General features: G+C 37.3%; 1 protein-coding gene across 2 annotated transcripts; it reads right to left on the reverse strand.

Annotated features, from left to right (window-relative positions):
- Positions 1–889: 889 nt before the first annotated feature.
- On the reverse strand, positions 890–16,726 carry LOC144960248 (uncharacterized). Of its 2 annotated transcripts, none has more exons than XM_078893265.1 (3): positions 16,595–16,726; positions 14,094–14,407; positions 890–8,635 (listed from the first exon to the last, which is right to left on the reverse strand). In XM_078893265.1, the coding sequence occupies exons 2-3, from the start codon at positions 14,368–14,370 to the stop codon at positions 7,443–7,445; spliced, it is 1,470 nt and encodes a 489-aa protein (XP_078749391.1). In that variant the 5' UTR covers positions 14,371–14,407; positions 16,595–16,726; the 3' UTR covers positions 890–7,442. The 2 variants fall into 2 exon arrangements, with proteins under 2 accessions (XP_078749391.1, XP_078749392.1); XM_078893266.1 differs by lacking the exon at positions 16,595–16,726 and adding an exon at positions 15,962–16,068.
- Positions 16,727–17,064: the final 338 nt, after the last annotated feature.

Raw genomic sequence — 17,064 nt, forward strand, 5'->3', positions numbered from 1 at the left:
TCTCGCACTATAACTATACATTCAACTGTTTCCCTCTCAGCCAAGGACTCCAGACAGGATCAGGACAAAACTTAGTAATCTCATTTCACGACAAAGACAGAAAGCATAATTGGAAAACAACTATAAGGGGATAGAAGACATAGTAAGTACCACCCTGCCCACTATGGGAGGTCAGGAACTCCATCCAGTGAGCGGCGCAAAGTTAAGTCCTTGGAAAAGGCTCTTTACTCACAATATCTCCCTGTTCTCAGATGTAAAATGAGTGCCTGGCAATTAACCCCGTTGTCTCTGTCTGAAAATAAAATTTGAAATATCGTCTAACAGGCGTCATGTCTCGTCTTACATATTAAGTGTTGCTGTTGGCCAGGGATTCCCCCCCCCCCCCCCCACTCCGTAAAGCGCAATGCCCACTATGGGAGGTCGGGAACCCCACCCAGACCTTAAAGTCTCAACAAAACACCAGCACAGAATCCCACTAAGAGGAATACACCCAAATGCTTATATATACATTTGACTGTTTCCCTCCCAGCTAAGGTCTCCGACAAGGGTAAAGACAAAACCAAGTAATCTCATTCCAAGACAAAGACAACCCCCCCCCCCCCCCCCCCCCCAAAAAAAAAAAAAAAAAAAAAAACTTGTTGGAAAACAGATATAGGGGGTATAGAAGCGACCTTCCTGCCGACTATAGGAGGTCAGGAGGTCAGAAGCCCCGCCCGGTAGCCAAGGACTCCGACACGGGCAAATGACAAAACCTAGTAATCTCACAAGACAAAAAAAAAAAAAACAAGTTGGAAAATAGATATAGGAGTTTAGAAGCGACCTCCCTTTCCGACTATGGGAGGTCAGGAGCCCAACACAGCTATCATTCTTTACACACTGACTCAAGAAGCACAGTTCAACACATTTTATTTTAGGCTTTAGCCATTCATTTACGAATCAATTTGATGACAACAACCATGGAAGAGGAGAATATGGGAAATAAAAAGTCAACGTCAATGGTGCTGCTCGAACCTCTTTTTTTTCTTCTTTTTTTTTAAGGGTTTTACGGCACTTGCAACACATTTAGGTCATATAAGCACCAGTAAAAAGGAAGAAAATGGGATCGTACAAAGTTCTAGAATTACAATTAAAGCACCAAAGAAAAGGTAAGACAAAGGGGAACTGGGAACAAATAGGGATCAGATGTAGATTCCAAGAGCATACCGCCAATGTACTTAGTTTGAGATCACCCATGAGTCTCATCCGGACACAAGAACAAAATCCAACAAAGAGGAACACACTCAAATGCTTACATTATACATTAAAAAATAACAAACATACTAATACATAACAGAGAGATGATTTACAAGGAAAAAAATATCATCACCCAAAACAATAACTATGCATTTGACTGTTTCCCTCCCAGCCAGGACTCCGACCAGGGCCAGGAAAAAAAACTAAGTAATCTCATTCCAGGACAAAGACAGAAAGCATGTTGGAAAACAGATATAAGGGGATAGAAGACACAGTGTGTACCTCCCTGCCCGCTATGGGAGGTCAGGAACCCCACCCAGCCAATCATTTACGAATCAATTTGATGACAACACCCATGGAAGAGGAGAATATGGGAAATAAAAAGTCAACGTCAATGTTGCTGCTGGAACCTCGAAGAAATAAATAACAATGTGAAATTGAATGCAAGCTTCAATTTAATATACGAAAACAGATAGATGTTTGTTATTTAAGGGTTTTACGGCACTTGCAACACATTTAGGTTAAATCAGCGCCAGTAAAAAGGAAGAAAATGGGATAGTAAAAAGTTCTAGAATTACAATTAAAGCACCCAAGAGAAAGTAAGACAAAGGGGAACTAGGAACAAATAGGGATCAGATGTAGATTCCAAGAGCATACCGCCAATGTACTCAGTTTGAGATCACCTATAAGTCTCATCCGGACACAAGCACAAAATCCAACAAAGAGGAATACACTCAAATGCTTACATTATACATTAATAATAACAAATATAATAATACATAACAGAGGGATGATTTACAAGGAAAAAATATTATCTCCCAAAACAATAACTCTGCATTTGACTGTTTCCCTCCCAGCCAGGACTGCGGCCAGGGCCAGGACAAAACCAAGTAATCTCATTCCAAGACAAAGACAGAAAGCATGTTGGAAAACAAATATAAGGGGATAGAAGACACAGTATGTACCTCCCTGCCCGGTATGGGAGGTCAGGAACCCCACCCAGACAGATAGATGGTTTCAGCTTTATCAACAAAACAGGATGAATGAAACACGACAGCTTACAGACGAATGAAATAATGTGATAGTGGCATTGTTGCATTCATCCTGTTTTGTTGATAAAGGGCAAACCCGCAATGTCCATTTTATCTGTTTTCATATATTAAATTGAAGCTTACATTCAATTTCACATTGTTACTTAGAAAAAAAAACGTCAATGAAATGAAGACCCAATGGTCAGGGTGTTCTCACAAGTGGGAAACATGAAACTAACAATAACCACAATACAACGATGATATAAACAGAACTATAGTACAATAAATAATAACAACAGAACAGCGATTAGAATAGTAATTGATGATGATGATGATGATGATGATGATGATGATGATGATGATGATGATGATGGTGGTGGTGGTGGTGAAGATGATGATGATGATGACGACGACGATGATGATGATGATGGTGGTGGTGGTGGTGGTGATGATGATGATGACGATGATGATGATGATGATGATGATGATGATGATGATGATGATGATGATGATGATGATGATGATGATGATGATGATGACGATGATGATTATAATAAATAAATAAATAAATAAATAACACAAAAATGATGATGATGATGATGATTATGATGATGACGATGATGATGAATAAATACATTATAATAAATAGAAAAAAAAAACAAAAAAACAAAAAAACATCTATTATTTAATTCAATCCAAGTTTTCATTGGGGATGGCACATATAGGAGTCTGTCTGTCTGTCTGGAAAAATTCATAGCCAAGGTGATTGATGACCACCTCTCTCTCTCTCTCTCTCTCTCTCTCTCTCTCTCTCTCTCTCTCTCTCTCTCCATTTCTCAATATATACAATTCTATGGCGCTGTCCTGGCGATTGGGGCAATGTGAACATTCAGCCAATGGAAGAGCGGTATTCTGTCCCAGTAGAGTCATCACTAAAGACAAAAGAACTACAAAACAAGGTCAAGGTCAATCAATGGTTTTGATCATAAAATGGAAATACGTATAAGAAATACACAAGTCTTGTAACCAACATTGAAATCCATGCAATACAAAGAAAGGGAGAAAAATGACATTGTTTGTTTGTTTTTAAGGGTTTTATGGCACTTGCAGCACATTTAAGTCATATCGGCGCCAGTAAAAAAAAGAAGAAAATGGGATAGTAAAAAGTTCTAAACAGAATTACAATTAAAGCACCCAAGAGAAAGTAAGAAAAAGGGGAACTGGGAACAAAATAGGGATCAGATGTAAATTCCAAGAGCATACCATCAATTTGCTTAGTTTGAGATCACCCACAAGTCTCATCCGGACACAACACAAGATCCAACAAAGAGGAATACACTCAAATGCTTACATATATACATTCAAAATAACAAATATAATAATACATAACAGATTTCCAAGGAAAAAAATATCATCTCCCAAAACAATGACTATGCATTTGACTGTTTCCCTCCCAGCAAGGGTATCCGGCCAGGGCCAGGACAAAGCCAAGTAATCTCATTTCAAGACAAAGACAGAAAGCAACTTGGAAAACATATATAGGGGGATAGAAGACACGGTAAGTACCTCCCTGTCCACTATGGGAGGTCGGGAACCCCAGCCAGGGCCAATAATGGTTTTGATCATAAAATACAAATATGTATATAAGAAATACAAGTCTTGTATCATTGTCATCCATGCAATGCAAAGAAAGGGAGACAAATGGCATACACAACTTGGCTGTGACAATCGTAAGGGGGGAGGGGGGCTGTTTTTGTTTTTTAAGTATGGGTTTTACGGCGCTTGTGACAGACACATTTTATTTAGGTCATTTCAGCGTCAGTTAAAAAGAAGAATATGGGATGATATGTTTGTTTTGTTTTTAAGGGTTTTACGGCGCTTGCAACACATTTAGGTCATATCAGCGCCAGTTAAAAAGAAGAATATGGGATGATATGTTTGTTTTGTTTTTAAGGGTTTTACGGCGCTTGCAACACATTTAGGTCATATCAGCGCCAGTTAAAAAGAAGAATATGGGATGATATGTATTTGTATTTCAGGGTTTTATGGCACTTGCAACATATTTAGGTCATATCAGCGCCAGTAAAAAGGAAGAAAATGGGATAGTAAAAAGTTCTAGAATTACAATTAAAACATCCAAGAATAAGGCAGACAAAGGGGAATTGGTTTTATGTTTTGTTTTTAAGGGTTTTACGGCGCTTGTAACACATTTAGGTTATATCAGCGCCAGTAAAAAGGAAGAAAATGGGATAGTAAAAAGTTCTAGAATTACAATTAAAGCACCCAAGAAAAAGTAAGACAAAGGGGAATTGAGAACAAATAGGGATCAGATGTAGATTCCAAGAGCATACCACCAATGTACTTAGTTTGAAATCACTTACAAGTCTCATCCAGACACAAGCACAAAATCCAACAAAGAGGAACACACACAAATGCTTACATTATACATTCAAAATAAAAATAATAATACATAACAGAGAGATGATTTACAAGGAAAAAATATCATCTCCCAAAACAATAACTATGAATTTGACTGTTTCCCTCCCAGCTAGGATTCCGGCCAGTGCCAGGACAAAACCAAGTAATCTCATTCCGAGACAAAGACAGAAAGCATGTTGAAAAACAGTTATAAGGGGATAGAAGACACAGTATGTACCTCCCTGCCCGCTATGGGAGGTCAGGATCCCCACTCAGGGGGAATTGGTTCAAATAGGAAACATATGTAGATTCCAAGAGCACACTATCAGTGTACTTAGTTTGAGATCACTAAAAGTCTCATCCAGACACAAGCACAGGTCCCTACTAAGAGGGAAATAGATTCCAAGAGCAAAAAAAACATAAATGTGCTTAGTTTGAGATCACCTAAAAGTCTCATCCAGACACCAACACAGGATTTCACCTAAAGGAATACATTCATATGCTTACAAAATAAATCTAAAACAGAATGCATAACTAACAATACATAACAGAGAGATTATTTACAAGGAAAAAGATATAATCTCTCAAAACTAATTAATGCTAAACATTTGACTGTTTCTCTCTCAGCTATACTAAGGTTATATTCAGCAAAATCATGGATAAAATAATAATAAAAAGCAACCCAAAAAATATTTTTTACCGTTCAAGCATATTCAGCTAATTATCAATTTCGATCAAATGCAGTTGAAAAATTATTTTGTTCTCTTCCACAACAAAAGATAATAATATTATATAACATATCATAACATAACATATGATAACATATGATAACATAACATAACATATCAAAACATAACATAACATATGATAACATAACATAATATAACAAGGTTTTCTTAGGTCAAAGGCCTTTAAATGCCCTGTGAAAAAAAAAACAAAAAACAGAAAGGTTCAGATAAAACAATTCCCAGATATGACCAAAACTATAATCATCATTTACATCGTAAACAATCAAAAATATATCAATTAAAAACGGATTCATCAAATTGATGTATCTTAAGTCATGGTAGCTCCCTGTCAATTGCATTTTTGAAATGATTTAGAGTTTTGGAGTCTTTAGTTACAGTATCAATTTCAAATTTCAAACTGTTCCATGTAATAACTGTTTTTACAATTTTTTTTTATATTGCCGAATAATAGTAATAGTAATGGTAGAAGGATGTGTTATAAAAATGTTGTATTTGTCTCTGCGGGTAAAACTTATATGGGAGTAGCCTATTTAAAAAGTGCATTCTGGTCAATTTGAACAAAGTCAAAGCTATGGACAAATGTGTGGCTGGCAGATGTATGCCTTGTTTTAGCCATGTTGCCCTTTAATAGGCAATGTTAACAAATAAGTCTATAAACAATCTAATATTCACATAACGACAATCAAAATCCAATGAATAACAATGACAATGCTACTCAACTAAATAAAACCAATCCAAATGAAATAATACATTCATAGATTCTACATCATGGTTAATGAATATCAACAAGGTCAGAAAGTGCAACGTAGATTGTTTATTTTGTTTACATGGGCATCATCAATTCCCGCTCAGAGAGGACTGAAGAGACAACGTCGGGTGTTACCTCGGGTGTTACCTCGGGTGTTACCTCACCGTTGCATCCAGGAGGTCCCTTTACGTGTGAAAAAAGAAAGAAATGAGCTTTTATATAGGGCAATATCCACTAAATGTGCTCAATGCGCTTTACAAGGGGTCCCTGGTCAACAGCAACATTTAACATGTAGGACGGGACATGACGCCTGTTAGGCGATATTACAATTTTTCGGACAAAGACATCGCTGTTAACGGCCAGGTAATCATTTTACACCTGAGTATGGTGAGAGAATGTGAGCAAAGAGCCTTTTCCAAGGACTCAACTATGCGTCGAGCGAGGCTCGAACCCAGGACCTCCCGATCCGAAAGCGAGTGTCATACCACTAGACCACAAAGCCAGTGCTCTACCAACTGAGCTATCGGGAGCCCCACTCTGGAAACGTTTGATGTAAATTTCAAAATTTCCAAACTGATATGGACAAAGACTGTTTTGTGTGAATTTTATTTTGTCAATGTAGTTCGCCGTTGGCTTCACGAGTGTGAACTTGGCTCCTCGATCAATGAGAGATCACCTGGCACAGAGGTCACGTGTAATCAGACCATATCGATAGAATGAAATTGACGTCATTAGGGTGTTTGTATTGTTTTTTGCCAACCATGTTTATGAGTAATTCTCATTAAACTGTATTATCCAGACTATAAAAGTTCATGGTTACGCATAGTTTTGAGTTGTGTGTTGGTCTTTTATTCCAGATGGCAATGTTGTGAGATCTTAGCCAAGCACACACTATCTATAATATGGACGTAGAGTTCTACAGCACATGGGACCAGCAGGGAACGAAGAAGAGAAGGGGGTCTAGGAATAGCTGGAGGAGGAGGGCATTGATGGAGAGAAGCTGAGAAGATGGTGGTACAAGTAACAAGGCCAGGCTAGATGGGCGGGATTCGTCGATGGCCAATGCTCCAGCCAGAGTGAGGGGGCTAAGTAACTAAGTAAGAGTGCTACAGTGAGGAATGACGACATCACATCACACAAAGGAATTCACTGGTGACTTTAGCTACGGTTTACCATGAGCATTACAACTAGAATTCACAGATCCGAAGTTTTAATGTCTTTTTCACATATCGAATTTATTATTTATCAGACCATGCCTAACTCCTACTTCAAATACCACTGTTTTACTTCACCACCATCATCACCTTTATCAACAGGATGGCTGTCTTCTTTGTCCCCTTCCTGTTTAGTAGCCATAGTTTCACTATTGTTCTTCAATGCATCTTTAGCTTTCTGTATCATCATTGTTTCATACTTTACGAAATTCAACAAGTCGTAATCTATTTCACCCTCTTCCTCCCACCTCTCCTTCTCCTGGGCTTTGTCCTTCACATTGAAATGCGTCTTCAGGTGTTTCTTCAAATGGTCGCTTCGTCGGAAACCTTTGAAACAAATAAGACACCTAAACCGCTTGCTCTCGTGATCCTGATGGATTTCGCTGTGTCGCTTGAGGTCGCTTGTTGTGCAAAAACACCGCTGACACAGGGGACATTCGAAGGGCTTGTCTCCGATGTGAGTCTTCATGTGGCGTTTCAAATTACTGCTGTGGTGAAAACCTTTGTTACAGACACCGCAACTGTAAGGCACCTCACCAGTGTGTATTCTCTTGTGATTGGCCAGACTCCCACTCTCCGCAAACGATCGAAAACAGATGTCGCAAGTGTACGGCTTTTCACCGGTGTGAACTCTGAAATGAGCAATCAACTCGGAGTTTCTTTTAAAACGCTTGCGGCAAATACTACAACGATGAATTCTCTCATCGGTATGTGTTCTAAAATGAATCTTTAAGTCGTAAGGCCTGGCAAAGCCCTTCCCGCAGACACTACAGTGATAAGGACGTTCTCCAGTATGAAATCGCATATGAACCTTGAGCTTGTACCTCGTGTTGAAACTCTTTTCGCAATCTTCCTCGGGACATGGAAATCGTTTACGGCCTGTGTGAATGCTCATGTGTTGCACCAAATCACTAGGAGAGAAGAATCTTTTTTCACAGACGTCGCAGACGTGAGGTTTATCACCAGAGTGAATCTTCTGGTGTGTTTTAAGGTTGCTCTTTTGAGCAAAGGCCTTAGAGCATACGTTGCAGGTGAATGGCTTCTCCCCTGTATGAATTCTAATGTGTTTGATCAGTGCGCTGTTTCCTTTGAAGGCTTTGTTACATATGTGGCAGGCAAATCGTTTGTCATCGTCAACTTTTTCTTTTGTGCTGACCAGTGCATCTGCATCACTACCTATCAAATTATTTGGAACATTTGCAGAGCTTGTAAGACCCGAAAAGCTGTTATTGAGTGTTGTATCTGGACAAATGAAAGAAAAGAGAAATTTATTAATAAATTAATTAATTAAAAAATACACAAATTGATTTTAAGATTTAGCTTGTATGTCATTTATCATCAAATACTGTTCATTTATGGAATCCATTTTAAAAAATAACAAAATTTTATTATCTTTTTTTTTTTATGCCCTTTCGCCATGACATCATAAGATTTGTCGCCTAGGCATTCCATGAAGAAAATTCATCAAACAAAATATCTGATGTCAACAGGAATCACCCATGTTGAAACTAAAAAAAAGCCATTGGGCCCATGGAGCCGAAGTTTATCCCAGTTTATATAGCGTGAAATGAAAATAGCAATTGCTTTCTACCCTTTGGATAGGATGCTAATCTATCGCAAAGTACTTCTGCCAGATCTAACAGACACAGCTACCCAATCACTGCTGGGTGAACAGTGGGGTCAGGAAAAAAATCTTGACTTCACACGGGATTGATCTCGGTTCCTTTGTGAGGGAAGATAGTGCCCTACCAACCGAGCCCTGAATGACAGTTAGCTGGGACTTTTTAAAAAATGGTACTGTGAAATAAACTTATTGGTTTGGTTTTTTTGGTCCTTTTTAGAGGTTTTATGGTGCATGCAACACTATTTCAGCACCAGTAAAAAAGGAAGATGATGGAGGTAAAGTGATATTGTTTGTTTTTGTTTTTAAGGGTTTTACGGCGTTTGCAACACATTTAGGTCATATCAACGCCAGTAATAAGGAAGAAAATGGGTTAGTAAAATGTTCTAGAATTACAATTAAAGCACCCAAGATAAGGTAAGACAAAGAGGAATTGGTTCAAATAGGAAACAGATGTAGATTCCAAGAGCACACTATCGAAGTATTTAGTTTGAGATCACCTAAAAGTCTCATCCAGACACAAGCACTAGTCCCAACTAAGAGGGATACACTCAAATGTTTTACAAATCATATATAATATGTAAATAAATAAAAAACAAACAACAGTACATAACAGAGAGATGATTTAAAAAATGTTTCCGACATAGACAATGCTGGTACTAATTTTACACCTGAGTATGGTGAGAGAATGTGAGTAAAGAGCCTGGACTCAACTATGCGCAGAGCGAGGCTTGAACCCGGGACCTTCTGATCTAAAAATGAGTGTCATACCACTTGACCACATAGTCACAAGACTCCTCGAGCAATCTATCTATGTGCATTCTTTTTGACATTACCTGAATATCTTATTCAGGCACAAGCAACGGATCCCCCTATGAAAGTTACATTTAAATGTTTACAGTCAAAACTTATAACTATAAAAGTACATGACAAAGAGATGATTTACAGGGGGAAGAAAATAAAATTTGTAAAGCGTTTAAGCACGTTTAGTGTATATTGCACTATATTTTTAAAAAATTAAAGCTCAATTTGTCAAAGAAAAAGATATACATTTGACTGTCTCCCTCCCAGCTAAGGATCATTGCCAGGACATGGAAAAAACATTTAATACAGATTTAAGACAGAGAGCAGCATGGAATGGGAAAATAATTATATTATGGGGGATAGAAGACCCGAACAAGTGACCTTCTCTGCCCACCGTAGGAGGTAAGTAAACACCATCCAGCGATACGAGTTTATAAAAATTACAGGACAGCTGAATTGTCCTTTAGTAAAGTGTATTTCAATACTTTCACAATGATCCATTTGTTCCCAAAAATGCCTGATATACAGTATAACCTCACTATAACAGTGATGGCTATCATCGAGTTCTATGTTATAGCTGAATTTCAAGGGATATAACCCAAAATGGCCTAAACCACCATTCAAAGTGATGTATAGTGAATGAGATTTCAAATCAGATTTAAGAGTAGTGCCCCTTTGATGGAAGTCGCGTCTTGACAACCGACAGATGCTACGCCATTATTAATACCAATCATTAGCGGGAAGTCCAGTAAGTTTAGGAAGGGTTGTCTTGTCAAATTGTATTATTAATCAACATCTTTTGTTTTTAATTTGGAGTCTACATCATATTTTGTTAACATTTCATAATGGAGAAAACTAAAGAAAAGATCTACGTTGATTAATGAATTTTGTATTTGGAGAACTTGGCTTGTAGTTGGTTTGTTTACAAATAACTTCTCCGCCGTGACGTCCAATCAAGGGATGCTACTCTTCCACTAATCTCATTCCCTATAGCATAGAGTGGTAAGGTAGCCTATACACACAAACACCCACAGAGCGCTCATGAACATGGCCTAGTCTAGCTCTCAGTTGCCTTTAGCTGCAGGCTTAGCTGAAGATAATGTAGGTTAACTAATAAAAAATAAAATCAATTGAGATTTTTTATGTCGCAATATCCACTAAACGTGCTCGAAGCGCTTTACAAGGGGTCCCTGGCCAACAGCAACGTTTAACATTTAAGACGGGACATGACGCCTGTTAGGCGATATTACAATTTTTTTTCGGACAGAGACAATGCCATTAAAGGCCAGGTACTCATTTTACACATGAGTACGGTGAAAGAATGTGAGTAAAGAGCCTTCTCCAAGGACTCAACTATGCAAATTTTACTAAAGGTAAAGAGGGAGAGAGTTGGCAATACAGCTGAAGAACAAAGAAATCAGTCCGTTGGAAAGGAAGGCATAGGGGTGATGAACAACAATGGAAGCAGACTGGCAGAATTTTGCGAAGAACACAACCTCATTATTGGTGGAACTTTCTTCCCACACAAAAACATCCACAAATTGACCTGGAAATCACCAGATAGGAAAACAGAAAGTCAGGATAGACCATATAATTATCAACAGAAAATGGAAGAGCAGCTTAAACGATGTCAGAGTCAGACGATTGGCAGACATTGGAAGCGACCACCATCTTGTCACAGCCAAAATTTCTACTAAATTGATGAAAATAAAAATAGCAAAACAGAAGGAGAAACGTTTCAACACAGATAAATTGAAAATCCCAGATATCCAAAACAATTTCAATATCTCAGTAAGAAACAAATTCAGTGCAATACAAGATATTACAAACATGACAATCCAAGATTTCAACCACGTCATGCAGGAAAGTGCCACTGAACACTTAGGACACAATAAATCCAACACAGAGAGTTGGATATCAGCAAGGTCATGGGAGCTCATTAACCAAAGAAAATCAATCAAACTAAATCTCTTGAATGCTAAATCCCCCCGACTGAAAGAAAGGCTATCCAGTGAATACTCATTGAAGGATAAAGAAGTGAAAAAATCCACAAGGAAAGACAAAAGAGATTTTGCAGAAAATTTAGCAACTGAAGCAGAAAATGCAGCTGTAAGACAAGACACACAGATGCTATACAAAATCACAAAAAAGCTCTCAGGAAACAGAAGTTATGGTCAAGAGAAAACATTAAAATCCCAAGATGGTAGTGTCATCACAGACGAAAAGGAGAAAATTGAAAGATGGAGAGAATATTTCGCAAACCTTCTGAACAGACCAGACCCATCTTCTTACACAGATATCCCAGAAGCAGAAATGGACGTAGAGGTTAATCTTGGTCCAATCACTGAGCATGAGGTGCATGAGGCAATACAACAACAAAAAAATGGCAAGGCCCCAGGTATTGACAAAATCAGTGTGGAAATGCTTAAAGCGAACTCGCAAGAAATGTCCAAAATTATCAGTAAATTGTTCACCAACATTTGGGAAAAGGAAGGAATACCAGAGGATTGGCAGAAAGGCATCATCCATAAAATAGCCAAGAAAGGAGACCTGGGAAATTGTGCCAACTGGCGTGGAATCACACTCCTGTCCGTAACGAGCAAAATTTTTAATAGAATCCTTCTGAAAAGAATCTCACCTCACATTGAAAACATTCTTAGAAAAGAGCAGGCAGGGTTCAGAAAAGGGAAGTCATGTAGTGACCACATATTTATCCTGAGACAAATCCTGGAGCAAAGCATTGAATGGAACAGCCCCCTCTACCATTTTTGTCGATTTTGAAAAAGCCTTTGCCAGCTTACACAGAGAGTCCCTGTGGAAAATACTTCGCCATTATGGTATACTGATGAAGATAGTCAACTTAATAAAAGCAATGTACAGCAACTACCAATGCCAAGTGATCTGTGATAACAATTTAACAGACAGCTTTAATGTAACAACTGGTGTAAAACAAGGCTGCATACTCTCCCCGCTTCTGTTTATCCTGGCTCTAGACTGGCTCATGAAAAATACAATTGATGGTAAGAAGAGAGGCATTCGCTGGACACTGACATCCTTTCTGGAAGATATAGACTACGCAGATGATATCACGTTAGTTTCCAGTACACACAGAGACGCCTCAGAGAAACTAAACGTACTACACAAGAACGCCTCGAACATTGGACTGAAAATAAATTTCGATAAGACTGTGTACATTAGGGTGAATCCAAAACATGACAGTGAAATTAGGATAGATGAACATATAATTGAAGAGGTAACAGAGTTCTCCTACCTCGGATCCAAAATAACAGACGACAGAAATGCAGAACACGATATCAAGCACAGAATTCAAAAGGCAAACCAGGCTTTCGGCATGCTGAAAAACTTTTGGAAATCAAAGCAAATAATGAGAAAGACAAAGCTGAAAATATACAAGAGCAATGTTTTAAGTGTACTGCTTTATGGAAGTGAAAGCTGGAAAATGACATCCTCCTTAATACAGAAACAAGAAGCCTTTCAGAACAAGTGTTTAAAAAGAATTTTTAATTTATTTTGGCCTACAAAAATAAAAACAGTGGATCTCTTAAAGAAAGCTGACTGCACTAGCATTGAAAGCCAAATACAGCCCAAGACAGCCTTGTACTGGACAGCAGATGGGAAGAGAAAGCGGGGAAGACCCAAAGAAACCGAAGCAGGCCTGTCCTGGAATACAGCCACCGCAAAAGCAGCCGATCGCAAAAAATGGAGATGTCTGGTGGATGCCCTATGTGCCTCAAGGCCCTAAGAGGATTAAGTAAGTAAGTAAAGAGGGAGAAAAGAATGGATTTTAAAGACCCCTTTTAAAACTTGTTATATCCAGACCTGTTACATTTCCATTTTATAAATCAGATGTCACCTTAACTCTCTCGAGTTCATATGCTTGGAAAAATCGAAAAATTAGGGTGAACTCGAGAGAATTAAAGACAACCGAAACTTGTTGTGGAGCACTCTCACGTCTTACCTAAAAACACAATGCAGAACTGATGAGATTTGCCATCATTAATCATTGTCAAATGCAAAATGTCAATTAAAATACCCCCCCCCCCCCTAGGGCGAATTGAATGTTCTGATGAAAGAAATCATTGGTTCAATTAATAGTGCTTTTGCAGAAACTTGGATTGGATTACATTACTGTTTTTGCCTTTCAAGACGGGCCGCACAGTGTGGCCATTGGCCAATAGATCAGATTCTTCTCTGGCTGCACAATGGTGCTGAAAAAAGTTTAAAAGGTAATCCTAGATATAGAAATATAAACACCTTTTTCTTTATCAGCTGAATCATCATCAAGTTCTTCTTCTTCCGAGGTTCCACTGTCCTCTTCATCAGGAGTCCAATCACTATCGCTCAGTGGACCCTTTTCATCTGCTTCAAGTTTCTCCAGTACTTTGTCAAGCCATTGTTGTGTTTTGTTTTCAGATTCATCAACCTCCACTGGTGGCACAACTTTTGAGAGACTGTCAACGCTACTACTGCTGTTATCTGGCGGAACACATAATGGCATTCCAGGAAACACTGGCTGTGTGTTGAACTCCATCGTTTAACGACGGTGACGGTTTTTTCCACGCAATCAACTGAGGGAAGGAGGAAATTGAAAGCCGATTTATATATAAGATGAGTTTGTTGAATGAATGCAAGATGATACTCTATGATCAGTTATTTTTCTAAACAGAGACGAAAAAAAGAAATGAATCTTTTTGCGATTTTTCATTATAATCAAAGTTCTTATTTAAATAGAATTGGTTAAAGTTAAAATCAAAGTCTTCTGCATAGAAGATGATTATGTCATAAAAACTGCATAAACATCAACCCAATGGTTTTGTTTTTGTTTTTGAGGGTTTTACGGTGCTTGCAACACATTAAGGTCATATCAACGCCAGTAAAAAGGAAGAAAATGGGATAGTAAAAAGTTCTAGAATTACAATTAGAGTACCCAAGAAAAGGTAAGACAAAGGGGAATTTGTTCAAATAGAAAACAGGTGTAGATTCCAAGAGCACACTATCAGTGTACTTAGTTTGAGATCACCTAAAAGTCTCATCCAGACACAAGCACAGGTCCCCAAGAAGAGGAATGCACTCAAATGTTTACAAATCATATATAAGATGTAAACAAAACATAATCCAGCACATAACAGATAGATGATTTACAAGGAAAAAATTATCATCTCCCAAAACTAACTATACATTTGACTGTTTCCCTCTCAGCCAGGATATCAGGCCAGGACCAGGAGAAAACCAAGTAATCTCATTCAAAGACAAAAACAGAAAGCATGTTGGAAAACAGATATAAGGGAATAGAAGACAAAGTAAGTGCCCCCCTGCCCACTATGGGAGTTCAGGAACCCCACCCAGAACCCAATGGTTTGAGGCAGTGGGTTACACATTGTCTAAATGAATCACATAAACACACATTATGTCAACATGAATCACACACACACACACACACACACACACAGACACACACACACACACATACACATCATAGACTATAGTTGACATTTGGTAACTTTAAAAAAATAATATTTTATTTAAAATTCTGTTCAGGGGAGGTCTTCCGCAGGGTCCGCGCAATAGCTACACTTTTATTTCTTTGATATCAAGGTTTGTTGTTGGTCCTAGGTTTTAAAACAAACATTATAGTTAGTTATAGGTCATATGTGTTTTTTTTAAAAAAGAATATTATAGTTATAGGTCATAGATTTTAAAAAATATTTACAGTTAGTTATTTGTCATGTTTTTAAAAAAATATTATGGTTAGTTATAGGTCATATAGTTTTTAAAATTTATATTATAGTTAGTTATAGCTTATAGTTTTTTATGGTTAGTTATAGGTCATAGGTTTTTAAAAAATAATTATATACGGTATATAATATAGGTCAAAGGGTTTTTTTAAATATTATAGTTAGTTATATAGGTTTTTTAAAAATATATCATATAGTTAGTTATAGCTCATAGGCTTTTTAAATATCATAGTCAGTTATAGGTCATATGGGCTTTTTAAATATCATAGTCAGTTATAGGTCATATGGGCTTTTTTATACCAAGAGTTTTTCTAGATCTTAGTTTTTTTTTGGTTTTATTGTCTTTTATTTTTTAAATTAGGGTTTGTTATAAAATGTTTCCCTTACCGCGTGGACCTTGTCCCAAAAGTCCTCAATCAAATTACCGCAGGTGAAAATAATCTGACGCAGACGTATGATAAGTATTTATGCACTTGAGATTTGTCAGATTTTCCGTTCTTGCCACCCAATTTAAATCATCACTCTCACTCTTGAGGGTTTTTTTTATTATTTTTTTTTTTTAATTTGTTATTTTTGTTTTGAATGAATATCATTATCTTAAACTGAAATAAAAGTATAGCAAGTTGTTTAAAATTTGATTTAATGGAAAGTCACCTCCAGTTTGGTAAGGTAGGACAGCGTCGATTGATTAAAAAAAAATACCCTTTAATTTTTTTGGGGGAAGGGGACAACTTCATAATTAAAAATAAACGTTGGAAAAAAATCGTTCTTATTTTGTTCTCAAATATAAATTACAATTAAATGAATACGTGATGGGAAAAAAAAAGAGCGTAAAAGGCGACTCTTTCAAAATAGCAGACAGCCATTTTGAATTTAAATTTAACCCAGACATGTCGTCGGTCAATGGAGGCTGGACACATTGCTGGTCTCAAGCAAAAATTTTCGTTGAATATGGATTGCGAATTGAAAAATTTTAAATATAAATGGTCTTTGAAGTAAGGCAAAACAAACCAAAATTACCTTTACTGCTCCAATATGTTATAAGGTTTCTCTAAAATTTTAAACGGTATTTCGATAAAATTTCAACAATGAAATTCCATGAATTTTAATTTATTTCTATCCTTTTTGTAGCAGAAGACGAAGTTAATAGGTGCCAGAAGTGCCGATTTTGGTCCAAATTCGTTGGTGTCCAAAAGAAAAATAAAAAAAGTTGACCTCAAAATAAACCAATAGAAAAATAATTCTTACTGTTCATATAAGTTACAATTGAATTTACAAAAACGTATAACACAAAATAAACACAATTCTTCTTCTTCTTTTATGGTACAATTGCAAAGTAAAAAGTAACAAAACAATATGGGGTCAATCTGGTAAAAATATATAAACTCTGCAGTACACTCAAAATTGCCAGGTATCTTAAGTATTGAGAGACAAGTAAAGAAATACGCCACTACCACATCATCTCATTCATCTGTGGTGTTTCAATCATC

Source organism: Berghia stephanieae, chromosome 15 (genome assembly GCF_034508935.2).
Source record: "Berghia stephanieae isolate SIO BIC M18660-M18661 chromosome 15, UCSD_Bste_1.3, whole genome shotgun sequence".
NCBI lineage: Eukaryota > Metazoa > Mollusca > Gastropoda > Nudibranchia > Aeolidiidae > Berghia > Berghia stephanieae.